The sequence below is a fragment of the Rhipicephalus sanguineus genome, chromosome 7 (genome assembly GCF_013339695.2).
Source record: "Rhipicephalus sanguineus isolate Rsan-2018 chromosome 7, BIME_Rsan_1.4, whole genome shotgun sequence".
Classification (NCBI taxonomy): domain Eukaryota; kingdom Metazoa; phylum Arthropoda; class Arachnida; order Ixodida; family Ixodidae; genus Rhipicephalus; species Rhipicephalus sanguineus.
Window position 1 is genome coordinate 121,129,393 of NC_051182.1, and position 27,102 is coordinate 121,156,494.

General features: G+C 45.1%; 1 protein-coding gene across 3 annotated transcripts in view; it reads right to left on the reverse strand.

Annotated features, from left to right (window-relative positions):
- Window positions 1–27,102, reverse strand: part of LOC119399817 (uncharacterized) — a 93,611-nt gene that overhangs the window by 59,783 nt on the left and 6,726 nt on the right. For all 3 annotated transcript variants that reach the window (XM_049417617.1, XM_037666673.2, XM_037666672.2), the window contains exons 2-3: window positions 26,997–27,044; window positions 5,816–5,967 (exon numbers count right to left, since the gene is read on the reverse strand). In XM_049417617.1, coding sequence (XP_049273574.1) covers window positions 5,816–5,967; window positions 26,997–27,044 — 200 coding nt within the window. The remainder of the gene's footprint in view (window positions 1–5,815; window positions 5,968–26,996; window positions 27,045–27,102) is intronic.

Consider the following 27,102-nt stretch of genomic DNA (forward strand, 5'->3'; position numbering starts at 1 on the left):
CGGAGCGACACTACACCTTCCAGAAGAATTCTTCACGGGCAGTCAGCAAGACGAATGTAGTACAGCCACCGCAGCTTACGAACTTAGGCTACGAGGCTCAATGGAGAAGCTTCGCACTAGGCCACCGCGACGGGCAGGGCGGCATGCCTTGTACGTACTATGCGAACTCGCTTCGTGCACACACGTGTTTGTGCGCCATGACGCAGTTCATCGGCCACTCGAACCACCCTATGACGGGCCATTCCGAGTACTACGTGGAGATGGAAAGCAGTTCACCATCGACGAGCGCGTTTGTCACGAAGCGGTATCACTAGGTCAGCTGAAGCCAGTGCACAAAGAAGCTGCAAACACCGTTTCAGATGCACCATAAATGTGTGACACCAACATCCAAGCCTCTACTCTTTCAAACACGCCAAGTCACAAGGACTCGCAGTGGACAGTCTTCAGGGCGTCCCGCCGTATGGACTTGTGAACAATTTAAATCGTCCTGTGAACGTAGGCCAACTCAATAGGAGGGGAAATGATGTGGCGGCTTCACGGTCGCACAGCAGCAGCCCGACATCCTTTGCTATCTTTGACTGTCGGTGAACTTTTATCGCGTTGTGTGCAGGAAACGGACGTGGTGCGAGGGTGCGTAACCGTAGCTGTACGGTCAGGAAAATAAAGTTAGTTGTTGCTTCTTCTTCAGGGACGCGCTACTCGCTTCTGTCTGCTGATTTCCAGCAGCGCACGTATCCCGCACATCATACTCTTTGTACATGAGTCTTGCCCTACAACATCATGTCCTTCAGCAAGTGTCCACTTGCCCAAGATAAATTATTTCAGGAAAAAAACACTAGCACACAAATGAAACAGACTGGATGCGGACGCAGCGCTGGTTTAGTAAATGTGGCTCAGTTTCATTCCAACAGATGCAGGGTTTGGCTAATTTTATTGCGATAGCAATTATATGGACACTCCCGGCGGATTTTTGCTGTCTGTCATGGTGTGCGCAGTAGTCCCATCTGGTGCACGGCGTTGGTGTTTTGTGATGTGCGCCGACGAAGACGACGACGAGACACGGAGAAGGCCGAATCATGTCGTCAAGGTCAAGCCAAGCCGCGGTGAGAAGACAGAAGGAGACGATGTGGGGTTTGAGAACGAAAACCGAGCGAATTTTTCATTTCATTAAATTTTATTCTTCATTTATTCAATTATCTTCCAAATTTTATACAACGAGTTCTTGGCCAATCCTCCAGAGTGTGTGGGTGCCATGGTGTAGAGGGCAAAAAACAAACAAGCAGTCGCAGTGCGTAGCGCTCGTCGGGTCCTGGTCCCGAAGCCTACCTATGCCTGTTGATCGCCCGGGCCTCGCTCCTTTCTAGGGGGCGTTCTAGCAACCGGCGCCAGTCCGTTGTGCTCGTACTGGGGCGCATTCCAGATCTAGGCCTATTACTGGCTGTACGGGACGTGTTTGCCAGACTTCGACTCTGCCACTGCTCCACTCCGACTATGCCCGAGTCATCGCTGCTGGCGGCGTGAGGCGCAACGGAACGAATCATCGGCCTTTTACCATCACACGGTGAAGTGTTACATTGTGTAGTACAGTGGGGGACTGTGACACCTTAAGTCCTTCAAGAACGCGTGTCATGCTCACACCTATGGCAGTTCTTCGTTGTTGTCATGTAACGCACTAAACGCTACCATCATTCTTTGTGGCTTCAAAGCCTCATAAATCAAGCGGCCAATTGGGATGTTGTGGCGCCATCTATAAATGTGCACAAGCACTGAGTGCGCCTTAGTGTGGCGCGTAGTAAACAGATGTATGTAACGGCACACGTGACAGCATTCAGCCAATCTCGTGTGCACGCGCGTCCGTTATATATTTCTCGAATAAACGGCCGCTGGCTGGCTCAGTCTATGTCGGGTTTCCGCTGGCTGCGGAGTCATTCACTTCTACTGCTCGTTTCGCGGGCTGTGCCGGCGCATGTCGCGTCTCGCGTCCAGTCGTCGGGCCCTCGTCGTCGGACACCGCCCGCCGACACAACACAAACGTCTTCGTCAGTCTCGGCAACGATTATTTAGGTTGCCTTGATTATCCGAACCTTATCCCTCACAATTGGCGTCCGCGCGGCAGGGCGAAGCCGTTTGCACTGGGTTGAAATTTCTGTAGTGAAGATGAGTGAGGAAGAGCTTATAACGCTAGCGGAACGCATGGGTACGACACCTAAGGTGCGACATCAAGCATCGACCAAAGTTAGTTTTACTGTGATAAGAGAGTGGTCTACAACATATCTTTGTCCTCTAAAAGAGCTATGTCGGGCAAACAGAACGCTCCTTATCTAATAGATTATTTGACCACACAGCCTCTTTGAATGGACCACCATGTTCGAACCTTTTGCTGCATTGCAGGGACTGCGGCTGCGGGCCTAGGCTGACGGAAGCAAGTGTGCTAGCAAGATTTAACGAAAAAACGGATCGAGAATTTCAGGAAGCGTTCTGTATCTACAGATGTGGTGATGCATGTGTCGCGAGGCCATCGTTAATGTTGCGGCCTATCGAAATAGATTACCTCAGTGCTAGTCACTAAAGCACCATTTCATTCTCTCATCACGTGTCTAGTTCTTTGTGTATATATGTGTGAATTTTCTTCAATAAATTTCAGTTGATAGACCGTGCTGTGAATGTTGCTCTTTTACTGTGTACGTGTTTTTTGCGCTACGTTTATTATGACAGTATCTGCAATTTCTGTAAGAATCCCAACAACAGCGACTCTATATCAACACTTATCGTGACACAAAGAAAAGGAAGGTGGTAACTCAGACGGTTTCGAAGAACTGCCAAAAATAAATGGGTGACAGACGTCCTTAAGGTAAACAAAGTCGCAGCACCAAGTGTCACACAAACAAATGCACCAGACTGAGGCCACCTTACTCAAGTGGAAAAAAAAGGTTATCTCATCTTATAGGTTCCAATGCAGAGCACCAAATAGAACTTTGATGCAAGAAATACCAAGCATGCTTTAGTCCTCGCAAAAAATGGAAAGGTCTCGTCAGTGCCATGTTGACACCTTTCGACGGATATTAGTTACCGCGGACGTCCAATGTGGGCCGCTGTTGCGATAGTTATCGAGAGACACACCAAGATACCGCATAGCAGTCGCATACGTCATTTGTTCTTCAGGATACTGACGGCAAAATACAAACGCACGTGGCGTTGGGCGAAACGCAGGGGGTGCCGCACGTAGCAAAAATAAAATTATGCCACATGCTGGCCATGCTACAACGTTGCCCGCGCTGAGTTTGCGCCATATTGCTCGATACCCATGCTGGTTTTTTATTTGCGCGCCGCGCCACTCGTGGCCAGTCGGCGAGGGAAAAAGAACAGCGTCCCGTGGCTCGTGGCGGCGCGAGCTAGTGGGAACGCTTTGCCTCTTGTAGACTTATGCCACATGAGGAAAGAAACGCGAAGGCTGAACCAGAATCACGGTATATACGTGTTACACCGTGACCAGAATACAGAGGCTAAAATTACAACACAAACGCACAAGACACCCACAAAGAAAGCAAACGCACGACACAAGCGCTGCTGAAACTGTTCTTTCTTTCATACGTCAATGCATATATTAGCCCAAGCCAACCTTATCGCACATGGGCACACAATAGTTCTAAACCAAAACATGTAAATGATAGTCTATCACATACGCGAAGACATGAAATCATATTCAGATTGGTGCAGGGTCAAATAAGCAAAGTAGTAAGCAAGACAAAGAAGTGCGTTTGCGCTGTAGATTTAGCCTCAAGAATATGTACCAACAAGGCCAAAATCAAGTTTTGTTTTAGTGACCAGAATCGCCGCCCGCAGAAAACGCGAGCCGTGGCTTCACATGTCACTGCCAATCGCCTTCTTTATTTTCTTCTCTTGACGTCGCGCGCTCTCCGGTTTTGTTCACCACCCAAAGGCCGGCGCTGCATGGTCTTGGGACAACGCGAGCGCAAGAGTCCGCGAGTGGCTTGCGTTCTGCGCAAGAGTCCTGGCGGCTAGCAAATTTCTGAGGTCACCAATTCTAGAACTCTCTCGTGTTTTGCCGGAGTTAGAATGTGCGCCTCCAACTTGTTTTTTTACATACAGGGTATGGTCGACCATGCTCGCGCGATTATTTCTTTAGGGGGGAGTTTTGTACGTCTTGTGCTTTCACCGCAAAGTTTGCATTGAAGCTATAGACCACACGGTGGTCACTGTTCTCGCTGGAGCGCCCGCGTATTCGAAAGGAGTGATCTGCTAACTAGAAGATTCAAAATATGGGCTAGTTCAAGTAACGACAGTGACACTCCGCTCTAGTGTTATGTATACATGTGCGTTCTACTAGAGGGTCGGCCGCTACCCTGCCACCTCGTACGCACGCCTATGCAAACCCCCCTCTAGCGTTCGCGAAGACTATCATCATCATTGTCAATTCTGGATAGGGCGAAATCGAACACAACAGAGAAGGAACACAGATGCGCATGACAGGCGCTGTCCTGGCCTATCCTGTGTCCTGCACAGGACAGCCGCCTGTCTTGTGTCTCTGTGTTTCTTCTTTGTCCTGCTTCATTTCGTTCCATCCAGCATTGAAGATTATGAACCAACTAGCCCAGCAGCGAATTTTCTTTATCATCATAATGCCTGCGCGTTTTCTCCGTCCTCTACATCTTCTGCTTCGCTCCCCGAGCACGTGCAAAGTGCGCACGCTCTCCCGCTGCGCCGGGGCAGAAAGAGAGCGAGAGAGAGACACAAAGAAAAGGAACGGCATGAAAAGTAACATAGAGAAGAAATAGAAAAAAGAGAAAAAGACAGAGAAAGGATGCAGAGAGAGAGAAAGCAAAAGAAACATGAAAAAAATAACACAAAATAAACAGAGATAAAGACAAAAAGAGAAAGAAATATAGAAAGAGAAACAATTGAAGAAAGACTGAAATAAAGAGAGAGAAAGAGATACAAAGACGAAACGAGAAATAGTGGGGCAGAGAGAAAGAAAAAGGAGGAGCGAAACGTGACCTGAAATCTGTTGCTAAAATCATGTAAGAAAAGTCACGTGACATATTTTCACCATAAAAACGTAACACTAGTCACGCAAGATATTCTCGCTACACTAACGTAACACTAGCCACGTGAGATGTTTTCGCCAAAATCACGTAACACTAATCGCGTGGCATAAAATCGCGTAGCTCTAGTATAGCGATATGTCCCCGCGAAGATCACGTAACGCTAGTGACGCCATCATGAAGAAATCGCGTAATACTATTCACGTGACGTGTTCCCGCCAAATATCGCGTAGCACTAGTCACGTAAGATGTTTCCGCCACAGCCATGTCGTTTAAGCGGGGCAGGGACACTGGCTTGGGAGGGCAGCTTTAACTCGGGAGTCCGAAAACTCCCTCCGCTATTGGGTTGAGCCTTGCACAAGTAGTGCAAGATGCGCGAATTTTTTTAAAGTGTAGGACGAATGTCTAAGAGTAAGGTATCAACATCACTGAAGTCATAGCGTGAACTCCAAGGTACTAGCACGAGCCCGGCTAGCCACAGCGGATTATGGTGTATCACTGCGCAGGAGAAGACAACATACGCGGTGGTAAATGCGGAAAACGCCGGAAGGAACAGCTGGGCACGCTTTCCGCGTTCGCCAGCTGAAGCTTGTTCGTTGTCTATGAGACGCAGGTTGGCCTAGGTTGAACGTCCTTGCGGCACTTCGCCGAAGCCGGACAACGGGAAGCTTGACGGAGTTCTTCTTCCCGAAGAACCAGACGTGATAATGAGAAAAGTTCATGCAATCTTATACACAGGAAACATTACTTACCCTGAATTGTCGTTGAACAAATAGTAGTATAAGACGACGCTAGTGTTAGTTAAGTTGAACGGTCGGTAGCTGACGCATTTTATAGATGACCAATAAGTGGTCACATTCACGGATACCTTATGTATCCATATCCAACCAGTGGTGTTCAGCAGCTGAAAAGATGTTACTTTTTCGAATAGTCGGCCACTTTCGCACAATAATTGAATATACTATCTAGGCGTTTTACGATATCGAGCACTTCACTCTGTTTAACAGAACCTGCAGTCAAAGCTGTGTTCAAAGCGTGGCCAAGTGCCAAGTGACTGTTGTGCAGTCAACTAGATAAACTCTTCTGTAAAGCGTGGGTGTTTCTTTTGTGCGAACATTGTTGTTAACGTGTGAACACTATTGACGTGCGAACAATGGTTATAACGTATCAACATTGCTGTTATGAATCGAACCAGAAAATTTTTATTATTTAAATTATTTGCATCGTTCTTGATTTTTCGGTCACGGACAAGATGATTTTTTGCTCACAACCAACGACGTCGCCGCCGACGGCGACATCGAAATTTCTGCGAAGCGAGCTTGTTAAATCTATCGGTTTATAGTTATTGCTGATGACCACATTTTGACTGTAACACCTACTTACACCTACTAAACCTTCTTCTCATGCAGATGAAAAGTTAAATAAGGCCAAACATGCAAAAAACTTGTATTAAGCAACGCGGTCGGTAGGAACAAAAAAGTGAGGAGCTCAACGTGAGGGGCTGGTTAACAAGAGCGTTGAATACACATTAAACATTTTTACACCCTTAAGGGTGTAAATCGGCTTGTCGCCAGACGGACACCCTTAGGGTGTTATTGACAACACCATTCAATTAGGTTGTTAATTTAACACCCTAGAGAAAGGGTGTTCAGCAAAAACTGTGGGGTGTTAGGGTGTTAGCTCGTATTAACACACTTTCGTATGGGTGTTGGAAGGGTGCACCCCATTCATTTCGCGTGATGTTTAATGGCCGAAACAGAAGCTTCAGGTGGCCACAAAGGGCGTCATGCACGTGTTCCTGCGGATATCATTAATTTGGGATGTACTACCGAGTCTGCTTCCTTTGCACAAACACGTCTTCATATTGGTTTGGCAAAGGTCGTGTTCGCACAAGGAAGGCTCGGTTGGAAAGACACCCCGAATTAGTGAATTCTGCAGTGATCCATGCGTAAGCCTCGTGTGTCCACCTGAAGCTTCAAATTCGGTCATCACCCACTTGTGCTGCATATTAAGGATCATGAAACGCAATCAGAAGTAGTACACACATATAAATATGTATATACAACATCATGTACGAGCATATATCCAAAGCAATGCTTAATATGGCTCGCACATCCAGTCACACTGGTCTGCAAGACATAACGCTTGATTTTGAAAAAAAATCTAAGATTTATTGTCTACTGTGATACAGAAAGGTATGAAAAATTGGAAAAAAAACAGACATGGGTAATTATCAAACTTTTTTTACGTACAACAAAATTTGCATGTTATGTGCACTCTGACAACAAACAAACATAAGCTGATCGAACCTGCCAATGAGGGTGCCTGATACTTGAAAACAATTTGTTTGTGTATGAAAAAGAAATTTGAAAGAATGTAAACTTCATTTTTTATGGCCTTGCGAAAAAAAACCACAATGGAAAGGTTAACGAAGGCGATACCAAAATTCGAATTGTAAAACAGTAACTGAACCCTACTATGCATTTTTTTACATAGCATTGTATTAAAAAGCCATTGTGAAAAGCAGGCCCGTAGCCAGGAATTTTTTTCGAGGGGGGGGGGGGCATTTGCTGAAAGCCCTGAAAAACACCCATTTTCATATTTTTTTTCGGTAAAGCACCCCCTTCCATCAGAATTTCAGGAGGGGGGGGCATGGCCCCCTCTGCCTCCTGGCTATTACGGGCCTTGTGAAAAGTATATGTGATAATTCGACACTGAATATAATGGAGAGGACGAAATAGTATTCCAAGAATACAACTTTGCTTCAAAATAGTTCTCGAGCCAGTAGCTTCATTTCATTGTAAATATTTTGTTGAGTATGTTGATCCCCTCAATTGAAATCTCTGCACCAGCATTTCAACACTACATCACTTCTGAAATTTTTTTAACATCAACGCACAACTACAATATAAAAAAATTCGGCAGATCCCACGCACTGTGGGAATCGATGTAATGCGAAGCAGCCAGCAAAGAGCTGCATACATCGCCTTGTTTGTCTTTGAGCCAAATGAAATCATTCATGCCATGGCATCTAGTCCACCATATATCGCATATTTGCCATGCACGCATGCATGCACAATCTAGTATACACCATGCCAATGAAACGCATATTCTGGTATATACAATGCATGACCTGTCGCTTATGTTCATCCCGCACTCCAGTCGTGCCATACCAATTTCGGTATATATCCAGTTAACAAAACAGCCGGAAGCACACCATAACAGTGGCATGTAAATCATACCGTACATGACATGCATAACATGATTCGCATGTTAAGACCTCTTATTTACGTTCGTCATGCAGTCGCGTCGCGCAATACCAATTTTGGTGTATATCACGCAAGCGAAACGGCCACGAATGCGCCATGACCATGACATGTAAATCATGTCGTACATGTCATGCATATCATGATTTTCATGTTACCATGTCTCATTTACGTTCGTCATACAGTCGCTGCGCGCAATACCAATTTTGATGTACATCAAGCTAGCGAAGCGGCCGCGAATGCATCATGAGCGTGGCATGTAAATCATGACATACATGACATGCATGTCATGGTTTTCATCTTACCAACTGTTATTCATGTTCTTCATACAGTCACTTAGCGCAATACCAATTTTGGTGTATATCAATCTACTGAAACGGCCGCTAGCGCACCATGAGCGTGGCATGTAAATCAGGTTGTACATGACTTGCATGTCATGATTTTCATGTTACCACCTCTCACTTACGTTCGTCATACGGTCGTGTCATGCAATACCAATTTTGGTGCATATTATGCCAGCGAAACGGCCGCAAGTGCACCATGAGCGAGGCATGTAAATCATGACATACATGTCATATATGTCATGGTTTTTGTGCCAGCACCTGTTATTCATGTTCTTCATACAGTCACATAGCACAACACCAATTTTGGTGGATATCAAGCAAGCGAAACGGCCACGAGTGCGCTATGAGCATGACATGTAAATCATGTCGTACATGTCATACATGTCATGATTTTCATGTTACCACGTCTCATTTACGTTCGTCATACAGTCGCTGCGCGCAATACGAATTTTGGTGTACATCAAGCTAGCAAAGCGGCCACGAATGCATCATGAGCGTGGCATGTAAATCATGACATACATGACATGCATGTCATGGTTTTCATCTTACCAACTGTTAATCATGTTCTTCATACTGTCACTTCGCGCAATACCAATTTTGGTGTATATCAATCTACTGAAACGGCCGCTAGTGCACTATGAGCGTGGCATGTAAATCAGGTTGTACATGACTTGCACGTCATGATTTTCATGTTACCACCTCTCACTTACGTTCCTCATACGGTTGTATCGCGCAATACCAATTTTGGTGTATATCATGCAAGTGAAACGGCCGCAAATGCACCATGAGCGTGGCATGTAAATCACGACATACATGTCATGGATGTCATGGTTTTCATGCTACGACCTGTTATTCATGTTCTTCATACAGTCACATAGCACAATACAAATTTTGGTGTATATTAATCTAGCGAAAATACCGTGAGTGCGCCATGAGCGTGGCATGTAAATCATGTCATACATGACATGCATGTCATGATTTTCGTGTTACCACGAGTCAGTTATGGTCTTCATACAGAAATGTCTCGTCATACCAGTTTTCGTATATATCCCTTCATTTAAACGGCCGCGAGCGCCCAGAGACCATGTCATGTAAATCATGCAGCACATCACATGCGCGTCATGATTTGCATGTTGGGACCAGTCATTATGTTCCTCGTGAATTCTTGTCACGTCGTACCAATTTTGGTGCATATGAAATTAACGGAACGGCCGCAAGAGCCTAAGGTCGTGGAATGTAAATCATGCTGTTCATGACATGCGTTTCATGATTTTCATGATCTGACCTGTCATTTATGTTCGTAATAAGGCCATGTTATGACACCAATTTTGGTATACATCCGATTAACGAAACGGCCAGGAGAGCACAAAGTCGTAGGCGGCTAGATAGATAGATAGATAGATACGCTCAAAGTCGCAGAAGTTCGCTAAGAAATGCTTCGCATTTAAAAATCACGTCCACTGTGGGGAGTTGTACAGTAAAACGACAGCTTTACGTTACTATACCAGTGTTCAAAGTTATGGTTTATGGTTTTCTTAAAATTCAGCACTGGACAGAATGTGAAAACCAACTTTGCAGACATGTATCCAGGGGGACACAAAGTGAGACAATTGTAATTGCTGTCAGCCACCAAATCACCTAAGATTCAATGCTGAACATTTTAGTGACTGTAGCACGCGGGCACGTTTGTACTTGAAAAGTTGGGAGCAGTTCCTTTTCTACACGGTTTCACTAGGAAGAATTCCAGCATGTCTGTGCTCGACATATTTCGCTGCAAAGTTTGATGGCGGATTGCATAATCACGCATGCAGAGCGGTGTGGACCGGCGCAATCTTCCTCCGTGATGTGACGAGCAGTAATTGCTTGCTATCGCCAGTCGGTAGTAACAACGTGGGGTGAGGGAGAGGGGCTTTGCGCCAGCGCTCACCGTCTTGCATGTGTAATAATGCAAATCGCAATGAAATTTTGCAGCAACATATCTCGCAGCACAGACATGCTAGAAGAATCCTAAGTGGAACTGCGTAGAAAAGCGACCGCCTGCAACTTTTCAATACAAAAATGCCCGTTTGCTGCAGTCACTAAGAAGTACTTCATTCAATCATAATTTACTGGGCGGCTGACAGCGATATTTATTGTCTCACTGTGGCTCCATGGATACATAACTTATCAGCAAAGGTGATTATAACGTACCTCCCGGTGCTGAAATAAAAAAAAGCAATAAAGCTGACTTCTGAACACCCTGTATTCTGCTCTTGATGAAGCGAAAAATCAACCCAAAATCAACCAAGAGCACAACTGCACTATAGCCCCAGTGAATATAAATCACCAAACTTTAAATTTCTTGATTTCCTGCATAAAGTTGCAGTAATGCAAGTTTAACGTTCCTTTCAAGTGGTACAAAATAGTGAAATTATTGGGCTAACATTACTAGAGGTGACATGAGTTGAAGCTTGTGTTTCTTGGTACTGTGCTGATTTTAATGAAAACCTATACACAGAGGCACAGAAAGACATAACAGCGCTCTGCTGCTCTGTCCATAAGTGTATCAGTGCATACATCACATTCGTGCTATGATTTGCAGTCATACTAGTGCAGCATCATAACTGTTCTTAAAGCAGAACTTGTCGTGAATGTTGCACATAATTTTCAAGAAAAACAGTTTCGCCCCAGAGTGCAAGTTGAACATCAGAATTAAAATTCACCAGCACAAAATTTACCCAGCAATTAAAATAATGAATTCGTCTTGAATAGTAAAAAAATGTAAAACATTCTTACTGTGCTCGAAAACTAACAACAGACCTTTGCATTATATCAACACTAAAAATATAATCCAAGCAAACAGATGCCGAAAAGTGCCCGTTGTACTAAAAATTGTAAAACTGAAACAGGCGTTTTCATACAGCAAGCCGTTTCATCGTCCTTAACAGAAAATGTTCATATTTGACCTCGAGGTAGGGGAAATCCGCAAAATCGCAAGTAGATGCACTTGGAACCACTGGAACACCACTGTCTAGTTGATGCAGCACATGACACCTCTGAAATACCACTGTCAGTAGATGGAGCACGACGGATTGCAAGAAAGTCACCCTGCATTGAAAAATAAAAGGCATTGTGAGTGTGTGCTGCATATGCACCTCGTACTACAGCGCAAACACAATGGTAAACATGTGTTCGCTATTTATTGTGTCCTTATGTGTTTGCGCACTAATACAACGTGAATACACACAAACTTCCTCATACCCGTTCACTACAGTATATCGCTCATTAATGTCCTGTACACCGCAGAAAATTGTGTGGCAGTGTGATGGCATGCATAATCAGTTGCGCAGGGAACAAACGGCAAAGGGAACAAAGCTGACGCTATGGGTGCTACTGGTCTCCTGTGCATTAGAAAAAGAAGGCGCACACAGTGGTGAAGCTTTTCTACAGCTGCTTCTGTTTTACGAGCTGCAAAAAAATTGTTTATATGGAGCACCTACTAGCTATGTGACCAACCTAGGCGAACTATTGTGCTGTAATAACTTTCATATACGCAACAAATGAAACCAACAGACAATTAATAAGTAATAACATCTTTATTAAGCGAAGGAAGGTTGCCTTCGTTCAGCGAACTGGGAGCGCAGAAAAAGACACAAAGGACGAAGCGAGGAACCACATAAGACGTCTTATGTGGTTCCTCGCTTCGTCCTTTGTGTCTTTTTCTGCGCTCCCAGTTCGCTGAACGAAGAAAATGAATTACCAACCGGCCCACCTTTCGATCCTCCTGCGAAGGAAGGTTGATTTAATTGGCTGTTAGTTATTTGGCTCTGTCTAACAAAGAAACTAGTCCTCGAACAACTACTTTCCTAGAATAACAATTATAGTTGTGTGCTTGATCGGTAGTACATGGGTGTGTGCAAGTACTCGGAATCTCGAATACGAGTCGAATATTTCCGTTATATATTATTTGTTAGCGTATTGGATTAAAACAAAATGCGAAATCGCGCTTTTCCGAATATTCGGAAAATTCGAACAAATGAAGACTTTTCAGTGCTACGCATTCTTGTTTTTCAAGTAAAACATCACTAACACGTAATCGTTCTAAGCCTACTAAGGTTAAAACGTAATTGCCACGAATCGCCAACCAAGACTATACCCTGTCGTAGTGGCTGGCCGTATGCCTACCGTTTGGCGCATGCCGCGATCACGATTTGTCGCGGAAAGATTAACCGCGCCCCTCATCTCGCGATATGGCCGACGCCACGGAAAAGGCCTTTCGTCCTTTGGGAAAGCGAAATGACTATCAATAAGTCCGACTTCAGCGCCAATGCACGCGGCAACGCCGTTACAGATAAATACCGGAAAACACGAAAAACGCGATTACGGCCATCCACGATCTTGCCAGTACGGTACAGCCCTATCACCATAAGAAAATGAAGCCATCTGCCATAGCACTGTTGTATGCGTGCTGCGCGGCTTAAATAGGTGACGAGCCAAACGCACCTGGCCGCCATTGGCTGCCACCTTCGTTTCTTGTGATGAACCGCGACGTGCGCGTCCGTCGCGGAAACTAAAACAGCTGGCCCTCGCGGCGTCGACCCAACAAGATACTTTCCACACCCGCGGCACCTGTGCTTGTTTTTTCTTGTTCCGTGTGCAGCTTAAAACGGGCGTTATGAGTCGCCAAGCAACCCAGCTGTCAACCCTGTTGCATTATAAAACCTAGGTAGGTGTCCCGCCGCATTGTACGAGCTCAGGCACACATTCACTTACATCCGAGTATTACACACGCGCTTTGTGATAGTGACAAAATGGCTATGCGCAGCAGTCCACAGCCAAATGTAACAGGAAGCGCGTAACAGCCGCTAACCGACACCGCGGACGGCGCACTTTTGGCGCTGAAACGTTTCGCTCACGAAGACAGAACAAGGCGCGGATTCGAAGCGCGGCCGGCGCGACAGCAAACAACGAAAGGACGAAAGAGTTCAGAACAGCGTGAGCTGCGCCTACGCTATGTTCGTCGCAGGCGGCAGCGGCCGCCAAGCTTCCATGTTCCATATAGCAGTGAACCGCTCAGTACATACAATGACACCTGACACAAGACACAAACGCTAACCACAACAACATAAAAGAAGAAACAGGTACTCGCCTGGAACATCCGTGATGACAAGATCCCATAGCGCCAACAATGGCGTCACAATGGCACGGCGGAATCTCGCCGTATCCATTGTTAACAGCGTACAGACACTTTCCCTGAGAATACGCATGGCTAACGCACAACGTAGGGGCGACATCTTAGATCACATCACGCGCATATCAATCACAGCTGCGCAACATATAAATTATCACATCGCCGCACGCGAACAAAAACCAAACCATACCGCACGACGACGCACAACCACAGCCAAGTGCGAACGGAGCATAGCGCGGCCGCGCCGCCGCGAGGCTTCCAGGCTAAGAGCACCCCACGTGATTCTACGCGCCATCACGTGACTGACAATCGTTTTCATCGCCAGGAGCGCTAGGAGCAAAGGAGGGAGCGCACAGCCTTGGCTTCCGAGATGGACGGTGCGCTGCGCTCTCTGGGAGGCGATGGCATAGTTTGTAAGAATGGCAGACTGGGGCTTGTTGGTTTAGCGAATTTGAAGTGTAAGGCGCGGCAATGACAACGGACAGTACACACACACTTGTGACAGCGCGTCATGTGATGTTTTCGAAATAAACATTGTTCAAAGTGGCGCTCTGTGTGTGTACCTTCACTTCAAATGCGATGTCATAGCGTGATAGCGTGCGTAGTTCTCGCTCTCTCCCGTAGTTGCCGTAGTCTTCCGTCTTTTCTCACTCTTGAGCGGTGGGATGGGAGTTGGCAGTGCGTTCGTCGTGCCGTGCATTCAGGCATCATTGGGTTTACAGCATATGACGTGCACTGATTGTCATGCTGTAAGTTTTACGAGCATGCGCGGTCATGCACGCGCTGCGCTAAATCAGTGCAGCATGGGAGGCAATATGTATACATGCATGGAGTTCGCGGTGTCCTAGAAACTCTCTCATCCAAAGGTGTGCGCACGAGGGGAGCAGGCAGGAGGGAGGGGGGCAGCCGCTTTCCAAAGTAATCTGTAAAGGGGCGCCAATTCTGTCCCGTACATTTACTCTGTCGAACCTCTCACGTCATCTTTAATGGGCAGGGTTATGGCTGTGCATGCTCTTCGACAATAATGGCAACCGACGACCTTCGACGTTGAATTCGAAGCACATTTTTTTTCCTACCTTCACCACCGGTGGCCGTCGGGAGAAGCACGCCATCACTTCATTTTCATTTTTCCATCCATAGTTGAGCTTGTTTTGTTCCTTGAGGTCTCAACAAAGAGGAAGGAGAACTCGGAGCACATGTTCTCATCTTCCTCGTTCGGTAGCGAGGTGCTAACATTATTGTTGATTGATTTCCTTCCGAATCTTTGCTTTCCTTTTCCAAGTGCTTCTGTGCGGAAATCATTAACGTGGAGAAATTGTGCGGCCAGTTCTTGACATGGTATATGGAACCGATAATGATTTCCCTGCAGGTTTCCCTTGCATGGTAGAGTGGTACGAATTCGGGTGTAGAAGAGTTAGCTTCCACAATGTTTACATTAGCTGGCTAATAGTACTGCAAGGCTAGTGTCATTGTGTCCCATCTTGTTTAATGAACCTCAGTGAGGCCTCGGCTTACAATAATGTTTGTGGACGAAAAACACAACACAAATACATTTCCCAATGCACGCGCGTAAACAAGTGGGTCCTGAAACTTTCTGCATCAGTGAGTAATGTATGTGTATTTATGTATGTGAGAATTGCTTGCTGTATGCTGTATACATTCCACATGTACAATTGTACTATATTATCCTATATCTTTGTGTGTTCAAAGTAATTCTTTTTTGTCTGTCTTATTGGCTAAGTGATTAAGTAATTAAAAGTGTTCATACTTCAACTTGTAAACAGTGTGCATGCCGGCGGGAAGTTTTCTGTCCCACTTACAGCTCTATACCCAGAAAAGGCTTTGTAATGAATTCAACTTTTGTTTCAAATTGCTTCTACATTTGTATAGGTGCTGGCAATATATAGCTCGTATAAATGTTCATGCGGTTGGCATATATTGTGGAAAATATGAAACGGTAGGGCACACCTCGAGCCTGTGCAAAAAAAGTGTTTGCAGATTTTCTTGTTCATTTTCTCGAGTCTTGTAGTATTTTGTGAAGCAATGATACTTCGTCATTTGTCTATGTGAAAATAAAATATCACTAGAACTAACATTGTGCCAATAGCTCCACCAGTTCCTTGTTTCTGTAATGTCACTGACATCGTAACCTTAGAAAAGGCAGCACAACAACAGACGCATTGCGCAATGCAGGCGATTTTCATATGCATACATGGATGCAGCTTAATGCTTCAATGTGCACCCTTACGTTCTTCCATTAACACCCTTATGAAAGAGATTAACACCCTTTTTCCGCGAACACCCTTCTCTTAGGGTGTATATACAGCGAAAAGAGTGTTGTACAATGCGAAAAAGGGTGTTAATGTAATTAACACCCTTTTTACACCCTTAAGGGTGTAAAATGTTTAGTGTGTATATCTTGGTCTGTTGAAAGTCATTCTTTTTTGTCTATCTTATTGGCTAAGTGAACAAGTAATTAAAAGTATTCATACCGCAACTTGTAAACAATGTTCATGCCGGCAGGAAGTTTTCTGTCCCAATTACAGCTTCACACCTAGAAATGCTTTGTAATGAATTCAACTTTTGTTTTAAATTGCTTCTACATTTGTCTAGGTGCTGGCAATAGCTCGTTCATGCGGTTGACATATATTGTGCAAAATATGAAACGGTAGGGCACACCTCGAGCCTGTGCAAAAGACGTGTTTGCTGATTTTCTTGTACATTTTCTCGAGTCTTGTAGTATTTTGTGAAGCAATGATAGATCGTCATTTGTCTATGTGAAAATAAAATATCACGAGAACTAACATTGTGCCAATAGCTCCACCATTTCCTTGTTTCTGTAATGTCACTGACATCGTAACCTTAGAAAAGGCAGTACAACAACAGACGCATTGCGCAATGCACGCGATTGTAATATACATGCATGGATGCAGCTCAATGCTCCAATGTACACCCTTACGTTCTTCCATTAACACCCTTATGAATGACATTAACACCCTTTTTTCCGCGAACACCCTTCTCTTAGGGTGTTGTACAATGCGAAAAAGGGTGTTATTATCATTAACACTCTTTTTACACCCTTCAGGGTGTAAAAATGTTTAGTGTGTACTTCATCATATAAGAACTATTTATGGACCACAAAGAATTTGTTATCAGCTAATCTCACAATTAAATAAACTCCATGTTGCCGATAAAAAAGTCAGACAGTACACTTTTCCAGCGCCGTGAATTCCTTAATAACTCTTCCAATGCTTAAAAAAGCGTCATTGTTCTCATATGTCCGCCAACTTATGTGTTTTTTGTCGCTAACTTCTAGCAACAATGTATAAATCGTGTATTCATGACAGTCGTTTATGCTTCTTGCTATTTAATGTGTGCATAGAACCTGCATTGTATAATCACAATAACTAAGATATATTTGTGCATACTGTGTAACTTGGGCCAGTTATGTTGATAATTTTACCATAAGCATTCTCATGACAACGCTTCTGACTGATATAAACCTGGGTGAGCATTTAGTCAAGCGGTTAGTTACTTTCGTTCAGACTTCGTCTACCAACATTGTATTGTATTGGCTGAAATAAATCATTAATCTTACTATGTAACGAGAATTAATACCACATCAAGTTCATTTATATCTACATACAACACGTGAAAGGAACGCTTATGTATTTCAAAAAAATGTCGAAAGATTCAACACGTGGCTTTTGAAGCTGAGCTATAGTGGCAGCGACTATACACAATAACGTTATTTATTTATTTACGGAATACTGTCAAGCCTCTATGAGGGTTATTACATGAGCGGTTAAAACACAAACACAATACAAACAAGGTAAATCAGTGCTTATGCAAAGAAGAGTACACAAAATAAAAAAAAAACATACGAGAATAATCGTATCGTCAAGCGCGAGGGGGAGAGCGCAAAATCTGCCCCATACTTTGGGTTAGTAGGGCGGGGTGTGCTGCGATTAACCTTCACCCCCCCCCCCCCCTTTAAAGAGAACCCTGCACACGCCTATGGTCATAACAAAGCACAACCTTCGGAGAGACTTATTTCTGGTAATGCACAGAGGTGCGATGCGCGCAATACCATCACGGCCTTTTCCAAGAAGCAAAAAAAATAAATTCGGCAGATCCCACCTACCGTAGGAATCGATGTTATGCGAAGCATGGGCACGAAGGTGGCTGTGTCGCAATTTTTCACATTGAGCGAGACGTTACGGAATGACGCTAGAGAAATGTGCAAATGTTATACGCAGACACATATTTTGAAGAGTCGAACATGTGTTATATAACCAGTTGTTTACAGTTGCTTAACGATGCCAACAGCAACATAGGTGTTACCAACACCTGACGCAGTAAGCTGATATGTAGTGCTTATATCCTTCAATACTCGATATCGCTAATTCTAATAGGACAATGAAGGAACACAGATGCACAGGACAGGCGCTACTCGCAACTAAGCTTTATGCAGAAAAGTTTCCCTAGATATATACACAGCCGAGTGGCACGAGCAGGCACACTGCACGTACGTTACAGTCACAGTTGCAGTTGTTACAGTTACGTTACAGTAATATGCTTATGCTTATCCGTTATGACGGAGAACGCACGCGCGTTTCACGAACTTGTATGTATGTGTGGAAGGGGTCCTTGGCAGTTCTTGAATGAGGTCATCATCACCCTTATCAGGGAGCACCAGCAGCTGGACAGGACTTGTTATCGGATCCGTTCGTGATCGCGGCTACGAACGGTCTAAGTGTAGTGAAATGCGAGGTATAGTAGAGCTAGTTGAAACGCAGATGGCTCTTGCGAAGAAGTGATCTATGATGCCTCCTGTCCTGGACGTTGCACCGAGGTCTTGTGATGCACTGTCCACATCCAAGCCGTCTTTTATGCCATCTAAGAACCACGCGTTGTTGGGTTTCATAGATCAATGCTGAAGTCAGCGGTAACTATGAGGTACATGGTCCTCTCGGCAGTGTTAGTATAGGAAGCATTGACCCCGGTTTTTGCATAATCCACGTGGTCGAAGTTGCGGACCACGTGGACGAGTGGATGGTAGCCCAGCGTCTTTCAGGGGTGCTCTGTCTACAGTTCCCTAACTTTTCTTGCATCCGCCGCTGTGGTATAGCGGTTACGGTACTCGGCTGTTGACCCGAAGGTCGCGGGTTCGATCCCGGCCGCGGCGGTCGCATTTCGATGGTGGCGAAATGCTAGAAGCCCATGTACTGTGCAATGTCAGTGCACGTTAAGGAATACCAGATGGTCAAAATTTCCGAACCGCTTCACTACAGCGTCTCTCATAGTCATATCATGGTTTTGGGACGTAGAACCCCAGCAATCACTGTTATTATCACTTTCTTTCCGTGTCAGTGTGTATGTTCGCGGTTACTGCGCTGACAGAGATTATGCTATCACCTGAGGCACATACCCGCATAACATGAACTGTAGTATACGGGTATGTGCCACACGTGACTGAGGGAAAGAATTTCATGACGTACGCGACAGGTATTTTGCGTTATTCACGTCATGACCAGTGAATCGTGTTTGTTATACACTCATCATATGCTGTGCGAATTTTGGTATATTACAACCTATGGAGACGACCAGGAGAGCGCCCAGACGTAGGCGGCTAGATAGATAGATAGATAGATAGATACGTAGATAGAAACGCCCAAAGTGCCAGAGGTTCGCTAAGAAATGCTTCGCATTTAAAATAATTAAAAAAACATCTTAATGGACGCGAGTGACCACAGCTTATGGAACAACAGTAAGAGTGAGAGAAGCTTGCCTGATGCCTTTGACTCCTCGAAAAAGAATTATCGGCCGTGGCAACCCTCGAGCATTGACCAAAAACTACTGCGGTAGTTTTTGGTCAATGCTCGCGCAATCACATTCAAATCACGCTAAGCTGTACCGGCTCTAGGACCACGTCGCGGACGACATCGGTTAGAGCAGTTACACGGAGTCATATCGTCAAATCGTCCTACCCTCCCATGCCAATTTTGGTCTACACCAAGCCCCGCCAGGGCAGTCTAGTGGTATGGCGCTAGCCTGCTGACCCGAAGGTCACGGGATCGAATCCCGGCAAGTTGGAAGCAAGCACTCGTGTCGTTGCCTCAGTTGTCCTTCTCGCAGTTAGCGCATGAAATTTCGATGATGCATATGTACCAACTAGCTGGTATTTATATTCCTTAGCCTAGAATCCTTTATTTCTGCTTATTCCTTATTCCTACAGACTGTCATAATCTATAGGCTCTCTTCGAACCTCATTTCACTCTGCTCTTCTCCAACGTCAAAACTTGTCCATCCCATATCGTCATGCTGATATGGGAGTCCAATATTAATAATGATGATGTTTTACTGTCTCTCATTCAAATGTTGAACCTGATGCGGCTAGACGGTGCAAGTTCCCTGGCTGCACTGAAGTCTTCATGAGTTACAGCTACAAGTTCCGAAACGAGCTTTATTCAACAAGCAAGAGCAATTGCTTTCTTTGTACCACACTACAATGTGTGACCTAGTCACTGTCATGTGCAAATAAATATTTGAGTTCAAATAACACTCACTATATCTCCCCTTGAATTTGTTCCTTATTTGCTGGTTGATGCAAATTTGCAAAGTACTTTTTTCTGCTCATAAAAACGCTAAAGATCAACGACATTTATTTTCGATGGTAGTACACCCATTATTTAAATGCGAAGCATTTCTTAGCGAACCTCAGGCACTTTGGGCGTTTCTATCTATCTATCTATCTATCTATCTAGCCGCCTACATCTGGGCGCTCTCCCGGTCGTCTCCATAGGTTGTAATATACCAAAATTTGCATAGCACAGGATGAGTGTATGACGAACACGATTCACTGGTGATGACATGAATAACGCAAAATACCGGTCGCGGACGTCATGAAACTCTTTCCCTCAGTCACGTGTGGCACATACCCGCATACCAGAGTTCATGTCATGCGGGTATGTGCCACAGGTGATAACAGTCCCAATCAACGCAGTAATCTCGAACATACACACTGACACGGAAGGAAAGTGATAATAATAGTAACTGTTGGGGTTTTACGTCCCAAAACACGATATCATTATGAGACGCCGTAGTGAAGGGCTCCTGAAATTAGGACCATCTGGTATTCTTTAACTTGCACTGACATCGCACAGTACACGGTCTTCTAGCATTTCGCCACCATCGAAATGCGACCGCCGCGGCCGGGATCGAACCCGCGACCTTCGGGTCAACAGCCGAGTACCGTAACCGCAATACCACAGCGGCGGATGCAAGAAAAGTTAGGGAACTGTAGACAGAGCACCCCTGAAAGACGCTGGGCTACCATCCACTCGTCCACGTGGTCCGCAACTTCGACCACGTGGATTACGCAAAAACCGGGATCAATGCATCCTACAATAGCTCTGCCGAGAGGACGATGTCCCTCATGATTACCGGTGACTTCAGCATTGATTTATCAAAACCCAACAACGCCTGGTCCTTAGACGGCATGAAAGACGGCTTGGATGTGGACAGGGCCTCACAACACCTCGGTGCCACGTCCAGGACAGGAGGCATCATAGATCATTTCGTCGTAAAAGCCATCCGCGATTTCCACCAGCTCTACTGTACCTCGCACTTCACTACACTTAGACCGTTCGTAGCCGCGATCACGAATGGATCCGATAACAAGTCCTGTCCAGCTGCTGGTGCTCACTGATCGCGGTTATGATGACCTTATTCAAGAACTGCCAAGAATCCCTTCCATGCATGTACACGGGTTCGTGACACGTGCGTGCGTTCTCCGTGATACCGGATACGTATAAGCATAACAACTGTAATGCAACTCTAACAACTACAACTGTTACTGTAACGTACGTGCAGTGCGCCTGCGCGTGCCACTCGGCTATGTATATATCCAGGGAAACTTTTCTGAACAAAGCTTAGTTGCGAGTAACGCCTGTCCGGTGCATCTGTGTTCCTTCATTGTCCTATTCGAATTTGCGCTATCCAGTATTGAAGAATATAAGCACTACATATCAGCGCACTGCGTATGGTGTTGGTAACACCTATGTTGCTGTAGGCATCGTTAAGCAACTGTAAACAACTGGTTGTATAACACATGTTCGACTCTTCAAAATATGTGTGTGCATATTACCATTTGCACATTTCTCTAGCGTCATTCCGTAACGTTTCGCTCAAGGTGAAAATTTGCGACACAGTCATCTTCCTGCGCATGCTTCGCATAACATCGATTCTCACGGTACGTGGGATCTGCCGAATTTTATGCTTCCGTGCAATTGCATGAATATTGTATTGACGGAAGAAAAAATTGTGCAGTAAATGTTTAATACGGAGTCCCCCACTACAGTGTTCCTTATAATGATATCATGGTTTTGGCGCGTGAAACGCCAGCAATTATTGGATTTTCATTAGGACATTCTGTTACGAGTGCCAACGCTTGGCAAAGCGAATTGTAATCGATCACTTCGACGCCGTTCTCAGCGAACTAAATTTATAGTTGGGGAGATTTCCGGAGCCGTCAAAGGTGATTCTACGGCGATCCTGTAGTTCACAGCAGGCTAGCGTTATTGACGTTTCAAAGATGAAACGGGACTACCCGCTTTGACTTTTCGTGCAGCCCATTTGTGTGACCTTATCAACACTTCAATATGGCTCCATGATGTGTGCTTGTGTGTGCCGCCATCACTAATCGGGGTGATTTTGTCTTTGTGAGGTAGTGAAGCCACGAGCAAAAGATAATTTTTTGTCACGCGGTATCGTTGCTGGTAGGCAGTATGTACCGATAAGGAAGAAAGATGAGGGCATGGAAACGATGAAGACGACGGAGTCATGCTGTCAGTTACTCCTGGACAATCCACCACAGTCTCTGTGAGCCACAGTTGAAGGTGAACAAGAACAAGAACAGTAATTGAGTGAATCTGATGTTCTGGTTTTTGTTAGATACATGTTTCTGTTTACTGCTACTAGGATATAATGTGACAATATGCACCCTCTTCGAGAGGTGAAGGGTCTCCTTGCAGGTCAATGCAATGGTAAACAATGTACGAAATAATAAGTAAATTCACATGACGGAGCACCCTCTGCGGACAACTTAAAAGGAAGTTATTTTGCTTGCGTATTGAGATGTTTATATTCCAACTTTATTATTAAGTACAGATTACTCTAAAAAAGCACCAAATATCATTCTCACACCTTGACTATTATACCTTTGATCTTTTATGTTTTTGTAATGTCCATGACTGCATATAGCCCTCACAGCATACACTACCGCATGTTTCTTCTTTATAAGCTATGATTTGTTCCTGTGTATTTCGATCGAGAGCTCTTAACAATATTAAGAAACGGACGTTACTGTAACATCTGATGGAATATTTCTTGTCGTTCCTACTGTTGCTATCAGCACAGGAGCTAAAGTACACGGGGCAAGGTTAGCGAACCGTAATTGTGATACGGGGTGTTTCTTGTTTAGACAATACAAATAAAAAAAAATCCTATTGCACTAATGCACCTGTCATTTTGGCGCATGATCTCTACGTCGAGGTGGAAATACTTCGTCGCATCTAAATTGACACTGAAGTGAGTAATTAAGAAAAGCTAATTGAATAAGCTTTTTATTATTGACCTGAGGGCAGTCACTCACTTGGGAAGTAGTAGTCCATGACAATTGATGACGTGCCTCTCTTAAGGAAATCACAAATATTGCAAGTAATGTCAGACGCTCATTTTCTAATTTTAATGGCGATATGAAAACTGATGATGCCTGACGTGTCGTAAAGGCGGCCATTCTATTCATCATACTAGAACCTCACGTACAAAGGAAGTGGCAGAATTCGAAACAAGACGCGTCGAAGCAGAATCTCCGCAAGAAAACAGACAAGTAGTCCTAAATAAACAACTACACAGCTTATTCTTTGCTTGCGATGTGTGGCGCCCATCTGCTTCTTTCGGTTGGCATGCAAGAGAAGTTCAATGCCCACCATCCGTTCTCTGTACAAGACAAAACTGCAGGGAAGCCACTGTGGTGCTTTGACTTGAATAAAGGTGATGGTTCACGCCAATTTTTAGTTTAAAATAAAACAGCCAGGCCTGCGCGGACAGCGCAGCACAGTCACAGCGAAAGCTGGAAGAGCGGCATTTCTAGAGCCCATTTTAAATGCCCTTGGGGCAAGTAGACTAGCAAAGTACCCACTAGACCACAAATCATAATTTTTGTGAAGTTGGGAAACACCCACTATTCCATATTCGTCATTCTGCGGAGAAGCAAGCTACAATCTGTAAGCCATTATGTGTACTTTTGTTGATGCGACGGCTGATGACGATGAAGAACTAGGGCAGAACACTTCGTAATGGGTTGTAAGGATTCAAAGACCCACTCGTTGCGTATTACGCATTGTGTGACGCCTGATTGCAGAATTCGCGTAGCGTGACACACTAATTGTTATTTTACGCTTCTGCAACGCTATATTCAATATCTTAATGTGGTTCCTTCCAGACATGAAGCCTGTACAGGGTGTTTTTGCAAAAGAATTTCAAGCGCTGGCAATGCTCTGTCGTAAATTATTGGCTCCCAGGCAGAGTGCCCAGGTTTGAACCGCGTGCCATCCTGGAATTGTTTTGCTCATTTCGTTCTGTTCTCTTATTTGGCGCGATAGCGATTACGCGCACCGGCGGCGGCGGACAACTACGGCGCCAGAAACGGCCCTTGTGATCTCATACCAGCTTTCGCTATAAAACGCAAATAGGCATCTCACGTCGCACGCATAGAATAAGCAGTGTGCTTATGTGCTTTGCACTATTTACCGTTTTACAGCACATATGTTATATTCGAGGTTTTCCGCGTGGCGTACAAAGAAAACTATCATCATCATGAAAGGCACGCGCTCTCCTTCTTATTCTTTATCTCTTGCTTCACTGCCGGAACACTTGCGCCGAATTGTCCGGTGTGGGATGCAGTAACACTGATGGGCGAGAGAGCGAGTCCAGGTAGGGACAAAGACAAAGATAGAAATATAGGAAGGGAAGACACAATAAGATAAAATGACAGAGAAAGAAATAAACAGAGAAAGCCATAGCAAGAGAGTTGGTTGGTCGGTTGGTCAAACATTACTAAACTGCCCTGAGAGACGCGAGTGGCGCGCAGCGGGCTCCTCCTAGGTTGGGACGGGTGGGCTAAGCCTGACAGCCGCATTGCGGGCTCTCTGGACGGCCCATAGCTGATCCCCGTTGTTGCAGCTTCTGATGGCGGAAACCCACTTGGCTTCGATGGCTTGATCGCTGCCCTCTAATGAAGGTCATAGCGAGAACACGCACTGTAAGCTACTTGCCCGCAACGGGGGCATGAGCTTCTAGTGTAAGTATTCGGATAAACTTTGAGAAGTAAAGCTAATTTTTGGTACAAACCTGTCTGTAAGAGTCCAAGTATCATTGCCTGGGCTCTGCGTAATTTTCTTTCAGGAGGGGGATGGTAAATCTCCCGCCAAGGTAGAAGTGCTGCGAAATTTCATTGTACGTGGTTGGCTGATCTCTATCCTCCGACATCGTGAGCTGGAGAGAACCTCCGCGGGCGCGAAAACTCAGATATGGCACCTTGGATTGGCCCAGCTTGTTGGGGTTGGTGTGGCTTGGCCCATGTGAGCAAGAAACCACGTTAAGATGTAACTATAAATACATTTGTCACCAAGGATAGAGCGTGCTTCCTTGGAGATGGCGCCAACGGCATAGACTCGGGCGGCTGCCAGGAGTCACTGAATACGTTTTATGGTGGCCATCGCCATAGCAAGAGAGTGACACAAAAAATTAAAAAAAGAGAGTGGGCGTACCCATGTGTATTATAGTATAACAAGTGCTGAGAAAGAAAGAGGTGAGAGGATAAAAGCCTAGCCAAGCCAGGACCAGCTGGGTGCCCACCAGCTGGGCTGTGACCAAGCCTTGCGTGATTTAGTGCGAGCTGTGCTAATTTTTATTGCGATAGCAATTATATCGACAGTCTCGGCTGAATTTTGCCGTCGCCGCCGTCATGCACCGTATATGTATAAGTATGTATATATATATAAAAGCCCCAAAGAAAAATAATCCAGAAAAATGCTTCCGAAGCGCGGAATCGAACCAGGGACCTCTTGCTCCGCAGCGAGTGGCGCTAACCACTGCGCCACGAAACGCAGATCCTCCACGTAGCTAACGGCGAGCGTTACATACACACCCTTTCCCGCTGGACGGACTCAGAGACGCTTGGCGCTTATAAGCGTTTCTTCATTACCAGCGAGATGGCGATAGTAGCGCGATGGGCGGATTTAAAAGTCGTCGGCGAGCTCGCTCGCTTCTTATATTTGCGCAGGAAGAACCTTGCCCTTCCGCTGTCTGCTCGCGCGGTTTTCTCGTGCTGAGGGGAAGAGGTATGTTTCACGCTTTCACCGTGATGTCCGCGCTCATGTTACGGAGCGTACGAAAGTCACTCGAGCTCAAGGGACACCGCTAAACGAACAAACAGAAGATGAGCGCGAACTATCAAGTGTCACAGCTCGACACTTGAAGCACTCTAGTTTCCTTCGCTGCTTTGGCCGCCTTTGCAACAGGAGCGCTGTTCAAACTGAGAGTATCCATTGGCGAGCGTCACTTCGTATAGCATTAGTTTCTTGTTATCGCATTCATTGCTTCGCCCTTGCGGCGAAGCTGTGATTTTTTTTCTTGACCAGATTAGTTTCATCCCCCTCATGCCGTTCTCACGGGACTCCGATATAGCACCTTATTATTTCCATGCACTGTAGTGAAAGCTTTGCGCCTAGTGAGTAACTTATTATCGTTTAAAAAACACTTTGGGGCTTCACTGCTCTCCAGGAGGAATCTAATGGTGGCCGTGGTGGCTGCATGTCGATGGAAGGCGATTGCTGGAGCCACATTGTGCTTAGATTTAAGGGCTCCTTAAAGAATCCCGGCTGGTTGAAATTTCCGAAGCCCATCACTTCAATATCACTTACAATTATATCACGGTTATCGTATGTTCTTTGTTCCTCTTGCGAGCACAGTAAATATTAAATGTTCCAATGTTCTTAATGTCAAAATTTTTGTAACTACCATATTTTACGCGGGTTTGGATGCACAATATTATTATGCATTTTAAATGAGTATAACAAGTTCTTACGTCATAAAGATCCGTCATGTTGACATTGCTTCTGGATTGTCCTTGTCTCTGTAAGTAGGAAAAGCAAACGAAAAAATATAACTCGGCGCCTGGTTCTGAACTTGGC